General features: G+C 35.0%; 2 protein-coding genes across 2 annotated transcripts in view; one reads left to right on the top strand and one right to left on the bottom strand.

Annotated features, from left to right (window-relative positions):
• Positions 1-922, bottom strand: part of LOC150101065 (myosin regulatory light chain sqh) — a 127538-nt gene extending 126616 nt beyond the window's left edge. The window contains exon 1 of the mRNA XM_090401395.1: positions 907-922. The gene's annotated coding sequence lies outside the window, so the exon portion shown is untranslated. The remainder of the gene's footprint in view (positions 1-906) is intronic.
• Positions 923-4363: 3441 nt separating this feature from the next.
• On the top strand, positions 4364-16893 carry LOC150101064 (U20-hexatoxin-Hi1a-like). Its single transcript, XM_090401398.1, has 4 exons — positions 4364-4486; positions 9678-9711; positions 13795-14028; positions 16623-16893. Exons 1-4 carry the CDS (start codon positions 4460-4462, stop codon positions 16769-16771), a joined length of 444 nt encoding a protein of 147 aa, XP_090257524.1. The 5' UTR covers positions 4364-4459; the 3' UTR covers positions 16772-16893.
• Positions 16894-18224: the final 1331 nt, after the last annotated feature.

Here is an 18224-nt window from a genome sequence, read left to right as displayed (position 1 = left end):
ACCACGGTGCTTTGTCCAGTTTGCTGGTTTGGAGGCGGTATGAAGGCGTTGAACGTTTCCAGGATGATTAGAAATATACACCACTTCGTGAAAGAGACCGATTATGATATGGGGAAAGAGATCTGTAGTGGCACATCAATGGAAATATGGAAAAACGAAACATGAAGCGAATGTAACTATATTGCTTTAGCACTTTTTGTACTAGAGCAATAGCACAAAACTAGACCGAGGAACTAGATATAAATTTTGACTCTGGAACAAGCACTCTGATTTAAAATTACATTAAAAACACAGATCATTCCACTAGCTAAAATGGCATACCTCGTGACGCCTTTAAGGGATATAATTTTCCATTTTTTCAAGATTAACTAGAAATTAATATTTATAGCATAATACAGGAGTGTATTAACTTGCTTATGAAAGCAATAAAATGAAACTACCGTTTTCATTAGCAGAGTACTGTCACGCAGAGGCAAAGTGGATCATCTCGATTTGTAAAATAATATTTTCCCCCCTACGATTAAACACAATACAGAAATCAGTATCGATGTCATTAGATCAGCATTTCATTCTGTTATAAATAAGTAAATAAAATATATTTTCGATGACTCACTTCCAACTTTAGTTTAAACAGTTGTGATCTGTCTGAAAATTTGTATCAGTAAAAATTGGTTTTTCTTAACACCAGAAGTTTGTTAAGTTTTCATAAGCATTTCAAAGATATTGCGACATGCAAAACAGTATTTTTAAACCAGTATACGAGTATTGACTCGTACGAGTATATACTCGTACTGAAAACGATTCAATTAAAACCGCAAACGTCTGGAGGAATCTTACACAACATGGAATACACAAAAAAGCCACTGAATTAGAAATATTCATGCGGATATAAGTAACGTCACTTACGTAGCGTATATGGAAAATACTTGGTCACTGCGTCACCACGTGTTTACGCAACTATTTAAAAATGCTGCTGTCAATACTTGTCAATAGCGTTATCGCAATCTTAAAAACAAATGATCTTTCGGAGTTCGATAGAGGGCATATTGTGGATGCACGTCTCGCTGCAGCCACAATTTTGAAAGCAACAGAGCTGACTAGTCTCTCAAAAGGTGAAATATCCAGGGTGTTTAATCAGGAAAAGATAACTCACATTACTTATCTAAGAGGCATAACTGTGGTCCTAAGACAGTCTATCAGGAACAAGATCGCCATAGTCTGAGAAGGCTTATACACACAAACAAAACTTCCTATGTGCATCAATTAACCGAAGCATTTAACGAAAGCTATTCCTTACCCAATCTCACCGAACTAGGGGCAGGGAACTGACGAGGATCGGTATTGGCAGTCGCATGCTTATACGAAAACCACTGCTTTCTGCGAAGAACCGGAAAGTTCATCTACAGTGGTGTTAGAAACATCGTGATCGGACTGGAAGACTCATGAACCAATGAACCCTGCTTGCCTTGTAAACAGAACTCAAGGTTCTGGAGGTGGTGTCATGGTGTGTAGCATGTGCTATTGGTACAGAACGATTTACCTGATATCGCCGAAAGTTCTTATGTCTTCCAAGGAATATCTGAACATTGTTGCCAATCAAGTCCATCCTGCAATGTTGACTTTTATCCAGCAGGTGACGGTTGCTTCATGGACAACAATGCTACTGTCCATCGCACAAGAATTGTTCAGCGAACATGATAGCGACTTCCACTATCTTCCCTGGCCACTATAAAGCCTGGATCTGAATCCCATTGAAAATGTATGAGATCTGTTAACATGTCTAGAGCAAAGTCTGTCAAATCTGAGTCAGTTAAAAGACTGTCTAGTGAATGCCTGTTATGTTGTAAACGTAGAAGCAATCCAACACCATGTGGAATCTATACTAAACCGAGCTGTGTGCTGTAATTCGGGTTAAAGGAGATCCAACATGGTATTGAATAAAAGTTTATAATCCAGTGGCTGGTATGCGTATAATGCTACTTGGAAATGAAAGAAACGTGATAAGCAATGTGAGTCTAATATTACATAGTGCAATACATACTACTATTATAAATGAGTTTCAGATACTCTCTAAAGTTGTATTTTGAAAACTGTAATAATGATCAAATAATACCACCATAAATATAGGTCCTTAAATATTTGAAGGAAAAATAAACGATTTTCCTTAAATAGGGCAAAGTCATAATAAATAAATAATAAAAATAAAGATAAAAATAAAAAAAATAATGAAGCACGTTTCGGAAATAGTTCGCCTAGAACAGCATATTGAAATAACCATGGTGAAAAAAATAGGTTCATTCTGAAATAGTAACAATGATATTGAGTACTGTATTAGCATGAAGTAACCTATTAGGTCATAAAAATTATTGCAGTGTTAAAACTCACTGCCACTCATTTATGATAGATGTCCCCAGGCCACCGAGAATGACAGGATGACTTTGCCGCAGTGCCTACACATCCACAAGATTCGACCGTCCAGACCAGGGGTCGCCAAACTTCTTTCAACGTCGACCCCTTCAAGAGTTTCTTGACTTTTTTATCGACCCCCTCTATTTTACTATTACGTAATTATAATAGGATAAGCAAAAAAGACGCTTGTTAGTAAATACGTCATTTTGGCCTACTTGATTGGCCTCCGTAATTATTTTCATGACCTTGCTCCATCTTACAGGTCCTATTCATGTCGCTGTTCCCTCGATTCACTCTTAATTGCGTTGTCATTCAGGATGGAGATAATTCAAGTTAACCGAATTAAATATTACCCGTACAATGATGTCTTATATATTTTTATCGACCCCTAACAATGTTATATCTACCCCTGGGGGTCGATATCGACCACTTTGGCGACCTCTGGACTCCAGACCATATTGAGTTATGTAGCATAGAAACAATGCTTAGAAGCGACAGTGGCACATAAGCAAATACCATTTTGACCGGTTTTTTTCTCTCTTCATCATTCTCAGAATTAAAACCATTCTTTATGAACTAAAATGTGCGAATCCCTAAATATTTATATTGGAAAAAACAATAAATGTTTTTAGGTCATCTTTGAAGAATACTTTATACATATCGGTACTTCAGAAGAAGTCAATTTCAGTTTGAGTATCTATTCGTGAATAGAAACCTAATAAATTATTAACTTTATTGCATAACTCAGGAGAGTTCCAGGATTTATCGCTGTTGTCCACTCAGCGTCACACAGCAATCTGCATAGAACACATTTTTGTCTGTTAATGTTGTTCTCTGGTTCGTTTGCCTATAAGGACAACCTGAGTTTCAAGGAAGAAAAAAACAAACCTTCCATATGAAACCATCTTCACTCCATTTGAAGATTCTTCTTATGGCGAGAATCTCACCAAAGTTTCTTCCAAAGGACACAATTTCAGTCATTCTTCAATCTACTTTACGGAGATACTTGATGCGAAAGTAACAACCAATTATTAAACTTCTGGTAACACTATACTAAATCCGAACTTTAAAAAAAACAATGTGAATTCTTTCCCACTCAAAATCAATTACATCATCCACAGTAACGAAGAAACTCTTTGGCAAAGAACAATTGCAGAGGATGCCGGTGTCAGAAGATCGTAGTTGTAGGATATTTTACCAAATATCGAAACTAGTGCGCTATTGAATAAGCTACGAATTTGTCAAGGACGCCATAAGACTAGCTAGGCTGCTGATGATCCATGACGAATCAGCACTCAAATGGCAGTACTGTATTTGATTTGACTTTCTTTCCTACGTGAATATAAAGTAAATTGTAGGATAACCAAACATCCATTAATCCAAACACGTTATTAACAGAGCTAACACACAGTTCTACAAATTAATTTTCGTGCATTTTTGTCTGAAATAGTGAATTCAAGAAATCTAAATTAGTATATGATTGAATAAAAAAAAATGTTTTTTTTTATGTGAAATGAAAAAAAAAAAAAGACGTGAAATTTTAAACTGCGATTTTCTCGTTGACAGATTAACGTAACCTTCACAAACTCGATTCAGTCTCCACAAACATATATGTCATAACAAATATTAAAAACGAAAACAAACTTGGAACTTCATGCTTAAGCAATGATCAATCTATCCGTATTAGCAAAAAATATTATGTCTGAGTGATATAATCATTTAATTTCCAGAAAAGATAGACATATGTGGTCTACAGAAAGTGATAACTCAACTTTTCTACTTATGTCGATAACACGTAAGCGTGTTATCGACATAAATAGAAAAGTTGAGTGCTCACGTACAAGAACTGACGTAACGAAACGAAATAAGCAATCGCAATTCTGACAAAGGAATGAAGTGTTTCATGGAAGTGGTTGAATTTTTTTTTTTTTTTTTTCAGTGACCTTCACCATGTGAAAGGAATATAAAAGGAGGTGCGAAGAATGCCTTGTACCTCAAGCGTCATAAAAGTTTCTTTTGATTTGTTAAATCCCTAAGAAATCTTAAAAGCATGATGAAGCTCGTAGGAAGCATCCTGGTGAGTACTATTTCTGAAAGCAGTTTATTTCAAATAGAATTGTGTATTTAGAAAATAATAATTATGTAAAAAATATTATTTTTGCAATGATAGTAGTAAAGCTTAACCCATTTCGTTGACTACTATTAATTAATGATCGGATTTAGGCAGTTTTTTTTTTTTTTAATTACAGCAGTCAGTGGTGGTCATATGCGTCCACAAGACATAAAACCACGAATGGAGCCTCTCATCATTGTGCTATAGCTTTTAAATATAACAAGGATTCTCGTAAATTATCTAATAATAGTTAGGGTTGGATTTTGGAGTTAAAGTGCTAACTAATTAAACGTGTTAACTGCGTGTATTCTTCAGTTGACGAGTAGGTTTCCGAAGGAAACTCCTGCTGTCCCAATACGCGACTAACTGTCCTTCATTTGAAAATTTGTTATAAACGTCCTTTGCGTTCTAGATGAAATTTAAATCCAGGCCTTTCCAGCTAATGGGAATCATCAGTATTGACTCATCTGAGGAGCATTTGTAACCAACCTTATCGGAATCCATTCTAAGTTACTGTATTTTTAAAATACCAATTCTGCAAATCCTATTTCAGGTTGCAATAAAAACTTCGAGTTACACGAAGAATATTTTACTATTGAATCAACGAAGCTTTATATAAGGAAAACGTCAGTCAAGGAAGATTTTTATATGTTGATTATTACATCGAAGAAATGAAATGAAATTAATAAGGAAGCAAAACATGAAGAAACTTCGACACCAGACTTCAGCCTTCTATTCCTGTGCTTCTGCTCCAGCCCTTATCGTCTTTTCAATAGTCGTTGTGCTCCTGTTCAGAGGTGATTACAAGTTTTCAAATTAACTGCACTAATATCATTAAATATCAATAAGAGAACCAAAAAAAACGCGATGCCTCTAATATCATTAACAGTTTCCTTCTTCTTTCTTAACTCACCTTAGAAAGTGAAGGCGGATGTATGTGGATACTTACATCCGTCTTCACTTTCTAAGGTAAGTTAGCATTTCAGATTTACTCCTATAACGTGATCCAGTAGTTCATTTTATTATGTAAAGATTCATGCCATTTTGCATATTTGGTTAAATTTTATCGCGTTCGGCTTCGAATTTTTTACTTGAAGAATACTGCTGTACAAAGTGCTGTAGCAGTTTTTCTACCAATGTAGTAAATTGTTTTATCCCTTTTAACAGTGTCGTATTGTTTTTTCTTTTCTTTCTTTCTTTTTTTTTTTTTTTGCTGTACACGCAATACAGAGGGATAAACAGTGATGACAAGGTATCATCTTGAGCCCTATTCCCCAAAAAGGCTCCAAATTATTTTATGGATTCCGTTTTAATCATTTGAAATTACAGGAAAATCCCATTTATTTTAAGTGTAAAAAAAATCACTATTTTTTTTACAGTTCAATAACTGAGGATTGCAAACTCTTTTCTGCTTTTGTAATAATTACCATGTCATCTACATAATGTAAGAGAGTTAATCTTTACTACTTTAATCGTTGTTTTCTGTTTTAAAACAAACATTAATAGAAACATTACTAATGAATACATTTTTATTATTAAGTTTTCTAAATTCTAAAGAAAGTAATACTATACCCCTCTTATCTGGTATCCAGTTTGTTTCTCCTCTAATCTATTCGAATCTTTGGTTTATGGTTCAAATAAGCATTTTGCATAATTCCGATATTTTTAAAACCAATAAAACTGAGAAGCGCTCAGTAGTTTAAGTAAAAATTAAAATTTTGGGGTCAATAAAAATGAGAAAATAGAACGCGATTTTCGTCAGTTAAATTATAATAATCGACCACTGAACACACACATATATAAAAATTGATACAGTAATCCCTCGATTAGTGCGCCCCCGATTAGTGCGTTTTCGATTAATGCGTCATTTTTTTTCGATACCCAAATTAGATTAATGCGCCTATATACATCTTAAAAATAAATGTTATATATTTTAAAAATTTTCTATCTATACATTTTTATGGCTAACTATTTTAAAAAATCACTCACCAGATGAAATAATTTAGTTACCGATTTAAAACATTTTACAAAGTTATTTTTAATGGCATACTACACTACTTTCATGTACACTATGTTCCAAATTTTTACCGACAAAATTTATGTTGTCTGCTATAGTACGCCCAGAGATTCAAGACCCTTCTACACTTCTGCGCATGTCACAAAAAGAAGAATCCATTCCGATAATAGGGTAAACAATCCGGCTTCTGGGATGAGTTGTTTATTACACGTCGGAAAATTAACTTCTCTTTTATGATCATTGTAGTTTTTAAAGTGGTAACTATTTTGCTTGTATAACAGTTGGGAAATTTTATCTATAAAACACCTGCTTTCGCGTGTTGGCGACCAATTCGTACATCCTTCATTTCTTTCTCCCCTTCAATTATAACGTCCAAGAGTTTATTAAATCTCATTCTGAAGAATTGAGTGATTACGACCTGCTAAATTTAGATGATAATCAGCCAAAAGAGATTTCACAGAAACAATTTGAAAATATTTTTTGTACAATCGAAGTTTTTAAGCAGTAATGCTTAGAGGCTGACCCTGATGAAGAGAGAAGCAGCAAAATTTGCAGAAGAGGCAATAGGGCCATACCGTCGGTTGTATGAAAAAAATAAACTACCCGCCAAACTACGGTAGCTCAATTCTTTGTTAAGAAGTAGAATAATAAATTTATATTCTGAATATGTTTTATTGTCTTTCAGCTTCATGGTTTTCCTTTAACTAGACCCTGAGACATACCTTAATTCTTTTATAAAAAAAAAAAATTAAGGATCAAAAAAGAAATTTGAGGAACGAATTATACATTTTCCCATAGGTTATTGTATACGATTAGTGCGTTTTCGATTAATACGCCTGTTTTAAGGAACGCGTTAAGCGCACTAATCGAGGGATTGCTGTAATGTATTATATTTGTGAACTGCATGTATTCACTGAAGTCAATTTGTCTGTTTAGACGGAGAGAACGCCCATTTTCGAAGAGGGAGTCACGCGTCACTTTCACGCCGAATAATCAGGTACAAATGAAAATGTCCCGAAATCGAACCTGGTGTCTTTTATCGAATTTAATGCAGTGTCTTTCCAAGCCAAAGAGCATTGTCGTTCATCCAAAAGTGCTAAGGTGGCTTTTAAAGTGATGAATGTGTAGATCCTTTCTCTTTAAATATGTTGTGCACTACTAATTCTGAATCTATTGCCAAACAGTAAAAAAAATTACATTTTGGATTGACAATTGGGGAAATAACGATGTTTAGGCAAGAAATATGATACAAACTAACAAATAATTAATTCAGACATTAAATTAAACAAGACTCGTGATAAATAACAAATTTACAAAATGCAGTAACTAATATTAGTGAGGTTCCAAAAAAATCCGTAATCGAAATAGAAAATACTTAAAAGAAAGTTAAGCTGAGTATTGGTACAACAATTATTAAAGTCATGGCAAAAGATTATCTCATTGAAAAAAAAAATACTCTCATAGTAAAAAAAAAAAACAACAACGAAAGAATTTGGCTGTAATTCAAAACCGTCCACTTTGTTGACTTTTACTAGCGGTGTTATTGGCATTTGCTATCATGATGCTGCTTGAATTTCAGAAGGAAATATATATTAACAATCAAACCAATAATATCAGCCAAACATTTGCTTCTGAATTTCAGTGAATCATTGCCTCCCCCCCCAAAAATCGGCTCACTTTTTTCTTTTCTTTTTTTTTTTTTTAAATAGCAGATGCTTTTTATGAGATATTATTTCATTTAGATGAAGTAGGCATAAATTCTGCAGACAACTAACATAACAACTGTTGAGCTGTCTGCAGAATTTTACTTTGTATTCCTTCCTTGGAAACATTGCCTTCATTTTAAGCAGACTATCCTGAAATGTTCGGGCAATGTTAAACAACTAAATGCTCAGTATATTTGAATACACAGTATATTGAAATAGGTTTGTATGTAAGCAGCTACTTACCAAATGGGAAATGCAAATTCGTGATGAAGAATTATGAAAAAAAAAAAAAAAGTAGCAATAATCAGTTCAGGTCATGCGACACTCCTGCTATGGGCAGTATTATCTGTAACAGTTCCAAAGAGTGAAAAGAAAATTGAAATATCGTCCTAGATCTCGCATTTGACCTAAATCTTCTGCTATACAAGGACTTCCACTTCATATAAAACGTACCCGGCGGAGAGGCGTCTCATAGATTCAGAAACGTTCAAATTCCACTAATATCAGGCGGTCGTTTCTGACTTGTGCTGTATCATCAGTATCATCAGGAGTATAAGACTTGAATATACAAATAAAAAGGCTATAAAAAATTAATTACACACAACGGATCTTATAAGAACTTCAACACTAGTACATGCTAGCAGTGGCGCACTCAGGATTTATGCAATACACACCACGCAATGCGTGGTGTGTATTGCATACGACCTATGACTGAGCATCTGTAGTGATCGTCAATATATGGTAACCGTGATCTCCTCTGGTCCAGTTCAGACAAACGAAGTAGCGCTCGGTCCGCCCGAGCACTGTTTCGTTCGCCTTGCGTTCACAGCAGCAGTGATTTCCGAGAGCTATTCCCACCTTATGTGACCGCTAATTCATAAGTAGAAATAGAAGCCACGACACAACACAACATAAATAAAAAAAAAATGAATTTTAGCAAGGAAAAGATTTTAAAAAATGTTTCTGATGTTTTATTTATTTTTTTCTTTTTTTGGGGGGGGGAGGGCCCCTCGTCCCCCCCTCCCTGGGTGCGCCACTGCATACGAGTATAAACAAAGTGACCAAAAAAAACTATTAAATAATATGCAAGCGTTGAAACAATGCTAGTTGTTGCTGTCATATGTTGTGGAATAATGCATGTCATATCCCACTTCAGCAGTTGTTAATGATGAATGCAGGTCAAGCTTCGTGCCTAATTAGACCTTGTTTTTTTTTTTTTTTTTTTTTACATTTTACGTTATATACGAATCAAGTCCTCAGCATTTTTGTTCATTTATTGCATAACAGTAAATCTCATATGTCATATGGAAGTTTTTTCTTTTTTTTTCTGCTTTTTTTGTGCAAATGATAAAAGATATTAAAAAATATTTGCAAGCTATCTCTATTCTTGTTAAGTAAACACGCAATGAGATTATTGTTGTTTCTTTTGTAGTTTTTACTGGTTGTGCAAATATACGCAGAAACAGGTAAGCGTTAAATTTGTTTCTTATTTACTTTATTTTAGATGTATTTATTTTTAATTTGAAATTTCCTTAAACTGAACAGCCAAAAGTTATTATAAATGAGATCATAAACGAGATAACGATGCATATAGAATACATTCTATATATTGTATTCAAATCATGGAAGATGTTAATTTGAATTATGTAGTAACATATCTCTGAAGTTCCAAAGTTATATTTTCCTTAAAGAATACATATAAAATACTGAAAAAACTTTCTAAATGTAAGTCAAAAAGTACGAACAAGTTTCTTAAAATTAGCATAACTATATAGAACAAAACACAGTTTAAAGTATATTTAATCTGTAATATTTCCACAGTTTGGCCAAACATGGAAGGCTGTCATTGTACGCTTTGTGGCAGCGATCGTCCGAATTTTGTTGGCTTTAGTTTTTCGTACAGCACTAAAAACACTATCATGTATCCATTTCTTAATTATATTCAAGAACTGGTCCTTTGATCCTAGAAGAGTGTGAGCATCAACTTAATACTGATTCAAAACACTGTTTTACAGCTGGTTTGACAATATCCATAAGTTATTTGGGAGGCCATCTTGCACAAACTTTGTGGAAGTATGAGATCTATTTATGGATGGTTCATAGGCAGAACATTGACTAATCTGCATTGCTTTTGACGATTCACTAATTAGCCATCTTCCTATTCTGATTTGTCAAAGTTTCTAGCAGCAGTTAGCGTGGATCCTTTTTTGTACATGCTCATCCTCTTCACTCCGACAAAACACGAACACTATTGTGCTGTAAATAATGGAATGAAAGTGCACCTGGAGCGCACAAAAATCAAAATATTGGCTGCACTTTTGATGCAATATAGTCAGGTAATGCATGACAGAGCATGCATGGCAATCTCATCTCATCTCATCTTCCTTTTACCCTCTTTTAACTTGCGGTGTCGAGGGTTTATTAATCAGCGGACCTCAAGCCGTTCACAGGATAAGGTGGTCAAGGATAAGGCCCTACGCCCCGGTGTATCATATGTCCATAGCGTTGAGTTCTCAAGGCCGGTTTGCCTGCTTTGTGGGATGAAAAACCTCAGAATAAACTGGGGAAAAACCCTACTGTCCACGCCGAAGACCGGCTAACTTGGCTATGATTGAGGAAGATCCTTCAGCTCCTCTCATCACCGACGGGAATCGAACCTAGGACACCCCCCCCTTCCCCAGGCATAGTTGCGAAGCGCACAGCCACTAGGCTAACCATGCGGACCATGCATGGCACTATATAATGTAAATGTTAAATAATGGAATTTAAAAAAAAAAGAGTCTGAATTGGTTTAAACCAAAAGGAAATGGATTTGACACTTAAAAAAAGCGGCATGAATAAAACGCAAAAATTCAACTATTCGGCTTATTGTGCTTTAAGTTGAGCAGCTACAAGGCAATTCGAGTGGAACAAGGTTCGATGTGGAACAAGTTGAGCATAATAGTTTCAAAAATTTAAATATTTTAGTTTAAACATTACTTCGGATGAGCTGTGCGCGTAATTTCAGTAAAGCAAAATAAATATCAATATTTTTAAAATTTTACTTTGCTTCGTTTTACTTAGATCAGAGTGAAACGATTGATTTTATTATGAAAAAAAACTTTTATGTAAATTTACAAATATTGCTAAATTATCTAAAGAGATCTGAAAAAAAAAATCTTCTTTATAAATATAGTTTTTACTACCATCTCGCCATGAATCCATTCACTTTTCTTCATACATTTATAAACAGTATATGTTATTATTATTATTTATTATTTATAGCCGGGGCACCCCCATGAAGTCCGAAAACTCATCGTGGGAAATCCAAACTCTCCGCACAATATTTATCGTACATCTCCTTGAATTCATTAACAGATAAAGCAATCACAACTGATGATTCTGGCAACTCATTCCATTCATTCACCATACTTCAAACGAAAAATCTAATCCTCACGCCTCTGCTAACCACACTCTTACTCAATTTCCATGAATAACTTCTTTAGCTAAGTGTCGAAATATTTCTTCTGTGTTAATCCGATAAAATTCTTTAAGTAACTTAAATGTTTCTATCATTTATGTACAAATTAAATAGCAGTGATCGAAGTACAGAGCCTTGCGGCACACCGTTAGTCACTTGGCTTTCCCTTGTATTCTGCTACTTTTTGGTATCAGTCTATCTATGTGTACCCTTATATCAATATCACTAGTTTTATGTCCATTTATTCCAGTTCACGTAACAGTGTTCCATGTAGTATCCTAGCAAATGTCTCTGCAAAATCCAACAGTATAATTTTGGATAAAGTATTGGATAAAGAGAATGTAGCCATTCTTTTTATCCAATATCTAACTCAGCTGTCACCCTATTTATAAAATATTAGTAAATTACAAAGGCATGACTGACCTTTCATAAAACCACGCTTTCCTCTGATAGAATATCATATTGTTATTCACCCATTCCTGAATTTTCTTTTTGACCAACTTTTCCAGTAGTTTTACCTGAGATACTAATTACTCTATAATTTGCTACCACAGACAGATTCTACTTTACGCAACGGAATATTTGGGACTCCTTCCACTCCCTTGGAACTTTGTGAAGCTGAGACTTAAATAGCCCAGTCAAAGGCATCGCTAGTTTCCTTGTTCATTCTCGTAAAACGCAAATTGATATCCCATTTAAACCCCATAGCTGTATTTGCATTGAGATTCTGTAATATCCTAGGTATCTCCAATTCATCAGAGCCTCCGTAGCTCAGTCGATATAGACAAAGTTCTTTGGTCGGAAAGACCTGGGTTCGATTCCCGTCGGTGACGTGAGGAACCTTTATCTGGTCTCTTTCGACTAAAGGTGAGTTACCCGGTCTCGTACGATGTAGAGGGTTTTTTCTCTCGGAAACTTGGGTTTTTCGTCGCTCAGAACAGGCAAACCTACCCCGTGAACACACACGGATCTACAGTCAAAAATACATCCTTAGAAGTCTCTCACTAGAGGGATAAGACCTCAGTAAGACCCCATCTTGACTACTGTGCCCAGATCTGGGCCCCTGGGTTTCTTCTTGATGGGGAGGAGGTGGAGAGGATCCAGAGACGAGTGACCAAGATGATAGCAGGTCTATGTAATGAACCTTATAAGAACAGGTTGAAGATTTGTGGGATGCAAAAATTGGTTGATAGGCGGAAAAGGGGGGTGATATGATTGAGACATTCAAATTACTAAAGGGTTTCTATAAGATTAATTCATAAGATACTTTTGAGAATAGGACTAGTGGTGGAAGGACTAGGGGCCATACATGGAAGCTGGGTTACAAGAATGTGGTTAGCAAGGGTGTTAGAGCTAGGTTTTTTTACTTGGAGAGTGGTGAATGAGTGGAATAAGCTGCCAGAGTCTGTTGTGGGTGCTATGACTGTGAATAAGTTCAAGGCGAGGTATGATAGATACTGTGCGAATGCCGAATAGCTGTTCTTGATATGACGTTTAGGGCCTCGATTAGTCTAAGGACTCCTTGGAGTTGCCTGTAATAATATTAATAATAATAATAATAATAATGATAATACTCGCAGTGAACAAAACTCTCCCTAGACATCAAACTCGAATCTATTCAAGTGCAGTCCATCAGCATTATACAAATCCTTCAGTCCATCAAACTCCAACCATTAATCCACAAACTCTACATCATTCCTCATACACAATCTGCGAACTGATTTACTAGGTATCATCGCACTCCTTCTCGGTTCGCCTATATTATAGCATGGCAACAGACTTTCAAACATCACCCTTTCGCTCTTCTTTTCGCTTCTTCCAATAAAAGACCAATGGCGGTCATTGTTCTTTACACATTGGCACCATAACGACAATATATACTTTCAGGAAATATACTGTACATGTTTTACTTAAATCTAAGTAAGACTATCTATCACGCACACTTACAAACCAAATAACTACAGTAAATTAACTCAGTATTCAATATTAAAATATTAAAATTATCTATGAAGATTTCGAATTTTAAATGGTGATTTAGGTACATGTAACTCAAGGGAACCTTCTTTAATTTTTTTCCTTTTCGTTATAGAATGCCAGAATCACCAGGAAAGAGAGTTACGAAACAATGGTACAGGGATAAATCTGGTTCCAGAATGTGACGAAAATGGTGATTATAAAGATCTTCAGTGTCACCCACCAATGACAAATGGAAATCGGTTTTGCCAATGTTGGACAAAAGATGGACAAATAAAAGCTGGCCCGTCCACGAGAATCGAAGCTTGCAAGTGTATTTTGGAACGAGAAGAAGCTACCTCAAATTCCGGTCAGTTTAAAATTAATATATTCCAATAAATCCCATTCGCTCTTAGATCAACAGTTTTTTTTTGTTGTTTTTTTCATAAATCAAATTATTAAAATTTTACGAATTTTTGAAATGATCCAATAAAACGCTATTATTTCGACATTTTCTAAACACTTCGCAATCTAAGTTTTCATTGCTTAAAAAATTCGAATTCATTTTATACTGTATAAAGTAGTAAATAAATAACTTTTTTTTGTAGGCGGGGGTATAATTAGAAAGATAATGTGGGATAAGATAAAGTTCGTGATAAGAATACAAGGTGCATGATAACGCACTTCATATTTTTAAACTGCTCTTAAAGTGACTATACTTTTTTAAAGTGCATTTAAAGAGCCCTTAACAATTAGAGATAACCGTTAACGGCTCTTTCATTGGAGTGATTATCGTATTTATCGTCACTTATGAGTAATTTAAAATTTTTTTGTGGGCCGAAAATGTTTACACACACACCTTTTGTAATCAAACAGGTATACGCTCAACAGATTTCCTCAAAAAGACGTCTGTTACATTATCAAATTTATTCACATGTTCGTCAGTGATCTGTGATGTTGATTTTCATATTTCTTCCTAGAATAACCCACAAAAAGATGTTATATGGCGTAAAACATGGACTTTGAAAGTACTATTTTATTGTCTTTGACGAATTTCGTTCGTATAGTAGGCATTTTATCATATGAACTTATTGATATTAAACCACTAATTCTTTAACAGAAACCAGTTATGGATCATTTTCGTTTTTCTGAGTTTAATGGTGATCCAGTCAAGGATGGCATTCTTGGTATGCTTATCACCACCTGTTTATTTTAAGAACTGCGTGTCATATTTTGTACCTTGATACAATTTTTCTCTGTTCTTCATTTGCCATTATTCACCTGCAATATCATGCTCCTAGTGATGACTACGCTTAAAAATCAATTATAGACTTCTTTTTTTTTAGTTCATATGGTGAAGGAAAGATTTTTCTTATCATCTTTAGTTAGAAGCCCTTGTAAACATTCATCGTGTTCTGGACAAGATTTGAACACACATCTTTCAAACCATTGGTGTTACAGTTTAAATGCTAATCGGATGAAATGTCTAACTTTGAATTTGAAAGTAGCATTTCGACTTACTTAAAACTACTCATTTCTCTATACGAAAATTTCCTACTAAATAATTTGACCCCAATATCGACAAATTAAACTTGAGAATATGTGGTGCCATAAATAGTGACCAGAGATATAAAAGCGTTAGTAAGCAAGGGAAACACCTCGAGTCGGGATAGATTCTGTTCAACTGATTAACAGTATGTATATAGAACAAATATAGGAAAACAAAAAGGGGAGAAGACCTTCGTTCGTTTTTTATACTTGCTAAGTTTGTGATTAACAGCAGGAGGTGGGTGCTATTTGGCACGTAAAATTATAAAACTGTCCCAGAAGACATGTGGCGATTGTACCAGTCATGCAGAATCAGCGGAAAAATGGGTAATGTTAATTTAAAGCAGCCATTCAGAAATTTGTTTTATTGCCTTGTAGTGAATTCTATGACGGTGCATCAGCAAAAAAGTAAAAGTTCGACTCAAGAACTTTTACTCTTTTGTAAAAAGAAAATTAGTCGATCTTCGGTGAAGGCAATCAGTTTCTTCTCATTTCCCTGAACATATTAGGATTTATCACCAGCAACTCAAAACAAACAGTAGAACACACAAGATATACACAACAGTAAAGCCGGTTTGGATTAGGAACGCGATATGGTGACAGTATGTCCTATTATCTTCGCCTCTCATCTAGTATGTTGGCGAAAAATGAAGCCCAGCCACCTACCAATTTCCAGAGGTTAGAACTAGAAGCATGCTATGTTCCCTTTTGGGAACAGGAAATTCCTCCACAAGTGACAACTCAGAATTCTGATTGAAAGATATTTCAGACGGGAAAATTTCAATGCTCTCGTACTTAAGATGTGATTCGCTTATAGTTTGGTGTATATTTAAATATTTCTGTAGACTGTCTTTAAACAATAGATTTCACGATTTTATACATGTAATGTTATATTTACATATTACGCTTACAGTCGTCTAGTTCCAAATATCACATTTCGACCTTTTGTTAATGTGAATTCCACCCATGAAAGGTTGGAAACTTATTAACATTTAGTACACGAGTAGACAAATGAGTAGTCTGGAATAACATTTGCCCTTTTCTACTCTAATGGAGATAGTTAAATCATTAAATTCAAGAAAACCTTAATTAATAGAGGTAACGGTTTAACTATTTTTTTCCCTTAGTTGATACAAAGTAATGAGATATGTACACGAACCCTATGTTTCATACTTTCGATATTTTTTCCCCTCAAGTTCATTTTCAGCTATTCAAATATAGAGAAGAAATGAAGCTGATAACCCACTATGCAAAGTGGATTAGCAGGCTTGATTTGCAATCGGCCTGATTGCATATGTATTACTGAAAAATTGATGTAAAAATATATAGCTGTTTTTATGATGTACTGTATTTATTAATCATCTGCATTATTACGAGAATCTAAAAAAGAAATTACTCGTTATTTTATTTACACAGGACCTGGACGTTTCATTCCATCCTGTCAAGACAATGGAAAATACAATACCCAGCAGTGCCACAGTTCCACCGGATATTGCTGGTGTGTGGATGAAGTAACTGGCCAGAATACCACTGCCCCAACAAGAGGAAGTGTCTCTTGTTCTTAAATACTGAAATGCAAGTTGTGTAATTTGCATTATACTTTAATTTCAGTTCTAGATGTTTATATATGTTTGTTGTTATTTGTTATGTTAAATATACTTTTCCTAAATAAAAATTATAAAATTATTGCCAAGTGTTCATTATTATGCCAAAAAAAGCTATCAAGAAAGTCACAAACATTTTATTGGGGGTTAGGCCCAGACATTTCAGTAACGGTATAAACTATTGAATCGAACTGCTGAACAAGAATTTTAATTTTAATCAAGATCATAAGAAAAAGCGAAAACAATACTACACTTTTTTGGAATTAAGAAGTTATTGCATCTCTACAGGTATTGCTTCTCTATTTAAACTATAACATTTTATACAAAATCAACTGGCAGAGCGAATTACTTCTTCATACCTTCTGGAAAGAAATCCATGCAACACAATTTATTGAAAATTGAAAATTTATTAGCAGTGGCCAAGGGCTGCCATCAGTATAGAGGAAACTCCAAGAGATTTTCGACATTTTTATACATAAATTACCATATTCATTAAAGATCATATTTAGCAACTGATCAAAACATTCAGAAGTTAATTTTTTGTAGGTAAACTAACAGTATGAAAGTGGTGGCACTACAAAAAAAAGTGGACTGTGTTGGGAGTGAGGTAATTTAAATATACGGGAATGTTTCTCCCTCTGTTGCATTGCGAAATGAATGTGATAAGAGGAGACTGAATGCATGCAACCAATTCTACTGCAAACTTGATGAGATAAACGCAGTCAAGTTGGCTGTGGGTACGGTGTAACTGCTGTCCGGCAAACAGGCGGATAGGTTCGGTTCGAATCCTCTGCTGCCTTGACGCTTCTAACAGTCTCTAGGCCACAGATGATTGACATTGCCTGGGGAAAGACTACCTTCAATAGAAGCTTGAAGGCTTGAAAAAAGGGTTCCATGTTTTACTCTCTAATGTGGAGTTCTCAGATTATCTCACTAATCCTAAATGCACCAAGGTTTGCAACTTTTCATGGAGATTTACATTAAAAATAACAAAAACACTGGAAATGTATTACTCTGCATTCGGAGAAACAATACAGAATCAATCTAAGCGAAACATTTCTGATCAAACACGAAGACGATGATTGCTGTTTCAAGCAAGCGTATGTAACCAATCGTATAAATTATCATGCCCAAACCCCTGCTGTGAGAACGAAAGAGTTTATCGGGTATCTTATTAGTAATGGGGGGGGGTGTCCTGGAAATCAGAGTCACATGCAGTTTCCTTTGTGATTCCTGTAAATGAACCGCTTTTATCGCTAGGTTTAGAACCTGTTTACCTGCGATTTCAATTCTTTCCTAAGCTTACTACTCGTACTTTGCTTGCTTTTCTGTGGTATGACCTGTTTCCATCGGGAGGGGGGGGGGAATGAAAGCAATTATTTTTGCCGAAGTCATGAGTCATTATGAGTCATAC

The sequence above is a fragment of the Typopeltis vanoorti genome, chromosome 12 (genome assembly GCF_054136105.1).
Source record: "Typopeltis vanoorti isolate ZY-2024b chromosome 12, IOZ_Tvanoo_1.0, whole genome shotgun sequence".
NCBI lineage: Eukaryota > Metazoa > Arthropoda > Arachnida > Uropygi > Thelyphonidae > Typopeltis > Typopeltis vanoorti.
Note: the sequence above shows the minus strand (reverse complement) of the source record. Positions and strands in the feature narration are given on the sequence as shown.

What these genes read in the sequence shown, in the direction of transcription:
- LOC150101064 (XM_090401398.1), top strand. Translation starts at nt 4,460, where the DNA reads ATGATGAAGCTCGTAGGAAGCATCCTG. An exon ending in AGCTCGTAGGAAGCATCCTG is followed by an intron (nt 4,487 to 9,677) that starts GTGAGTACTATT and finishes TTTCTTTTGTAG; the next exon opens with TTTTTACTGGTTGTGCAAAT. An exon ending in AGAAGCTACCTCAAATTCCG is followed by an intron (nt 14,029 to 16,622) that starts GTCAGTTTAAAA and finishes TTATTTACACAG; the next exon opens with GACCTGGACGTTTCATTCCA.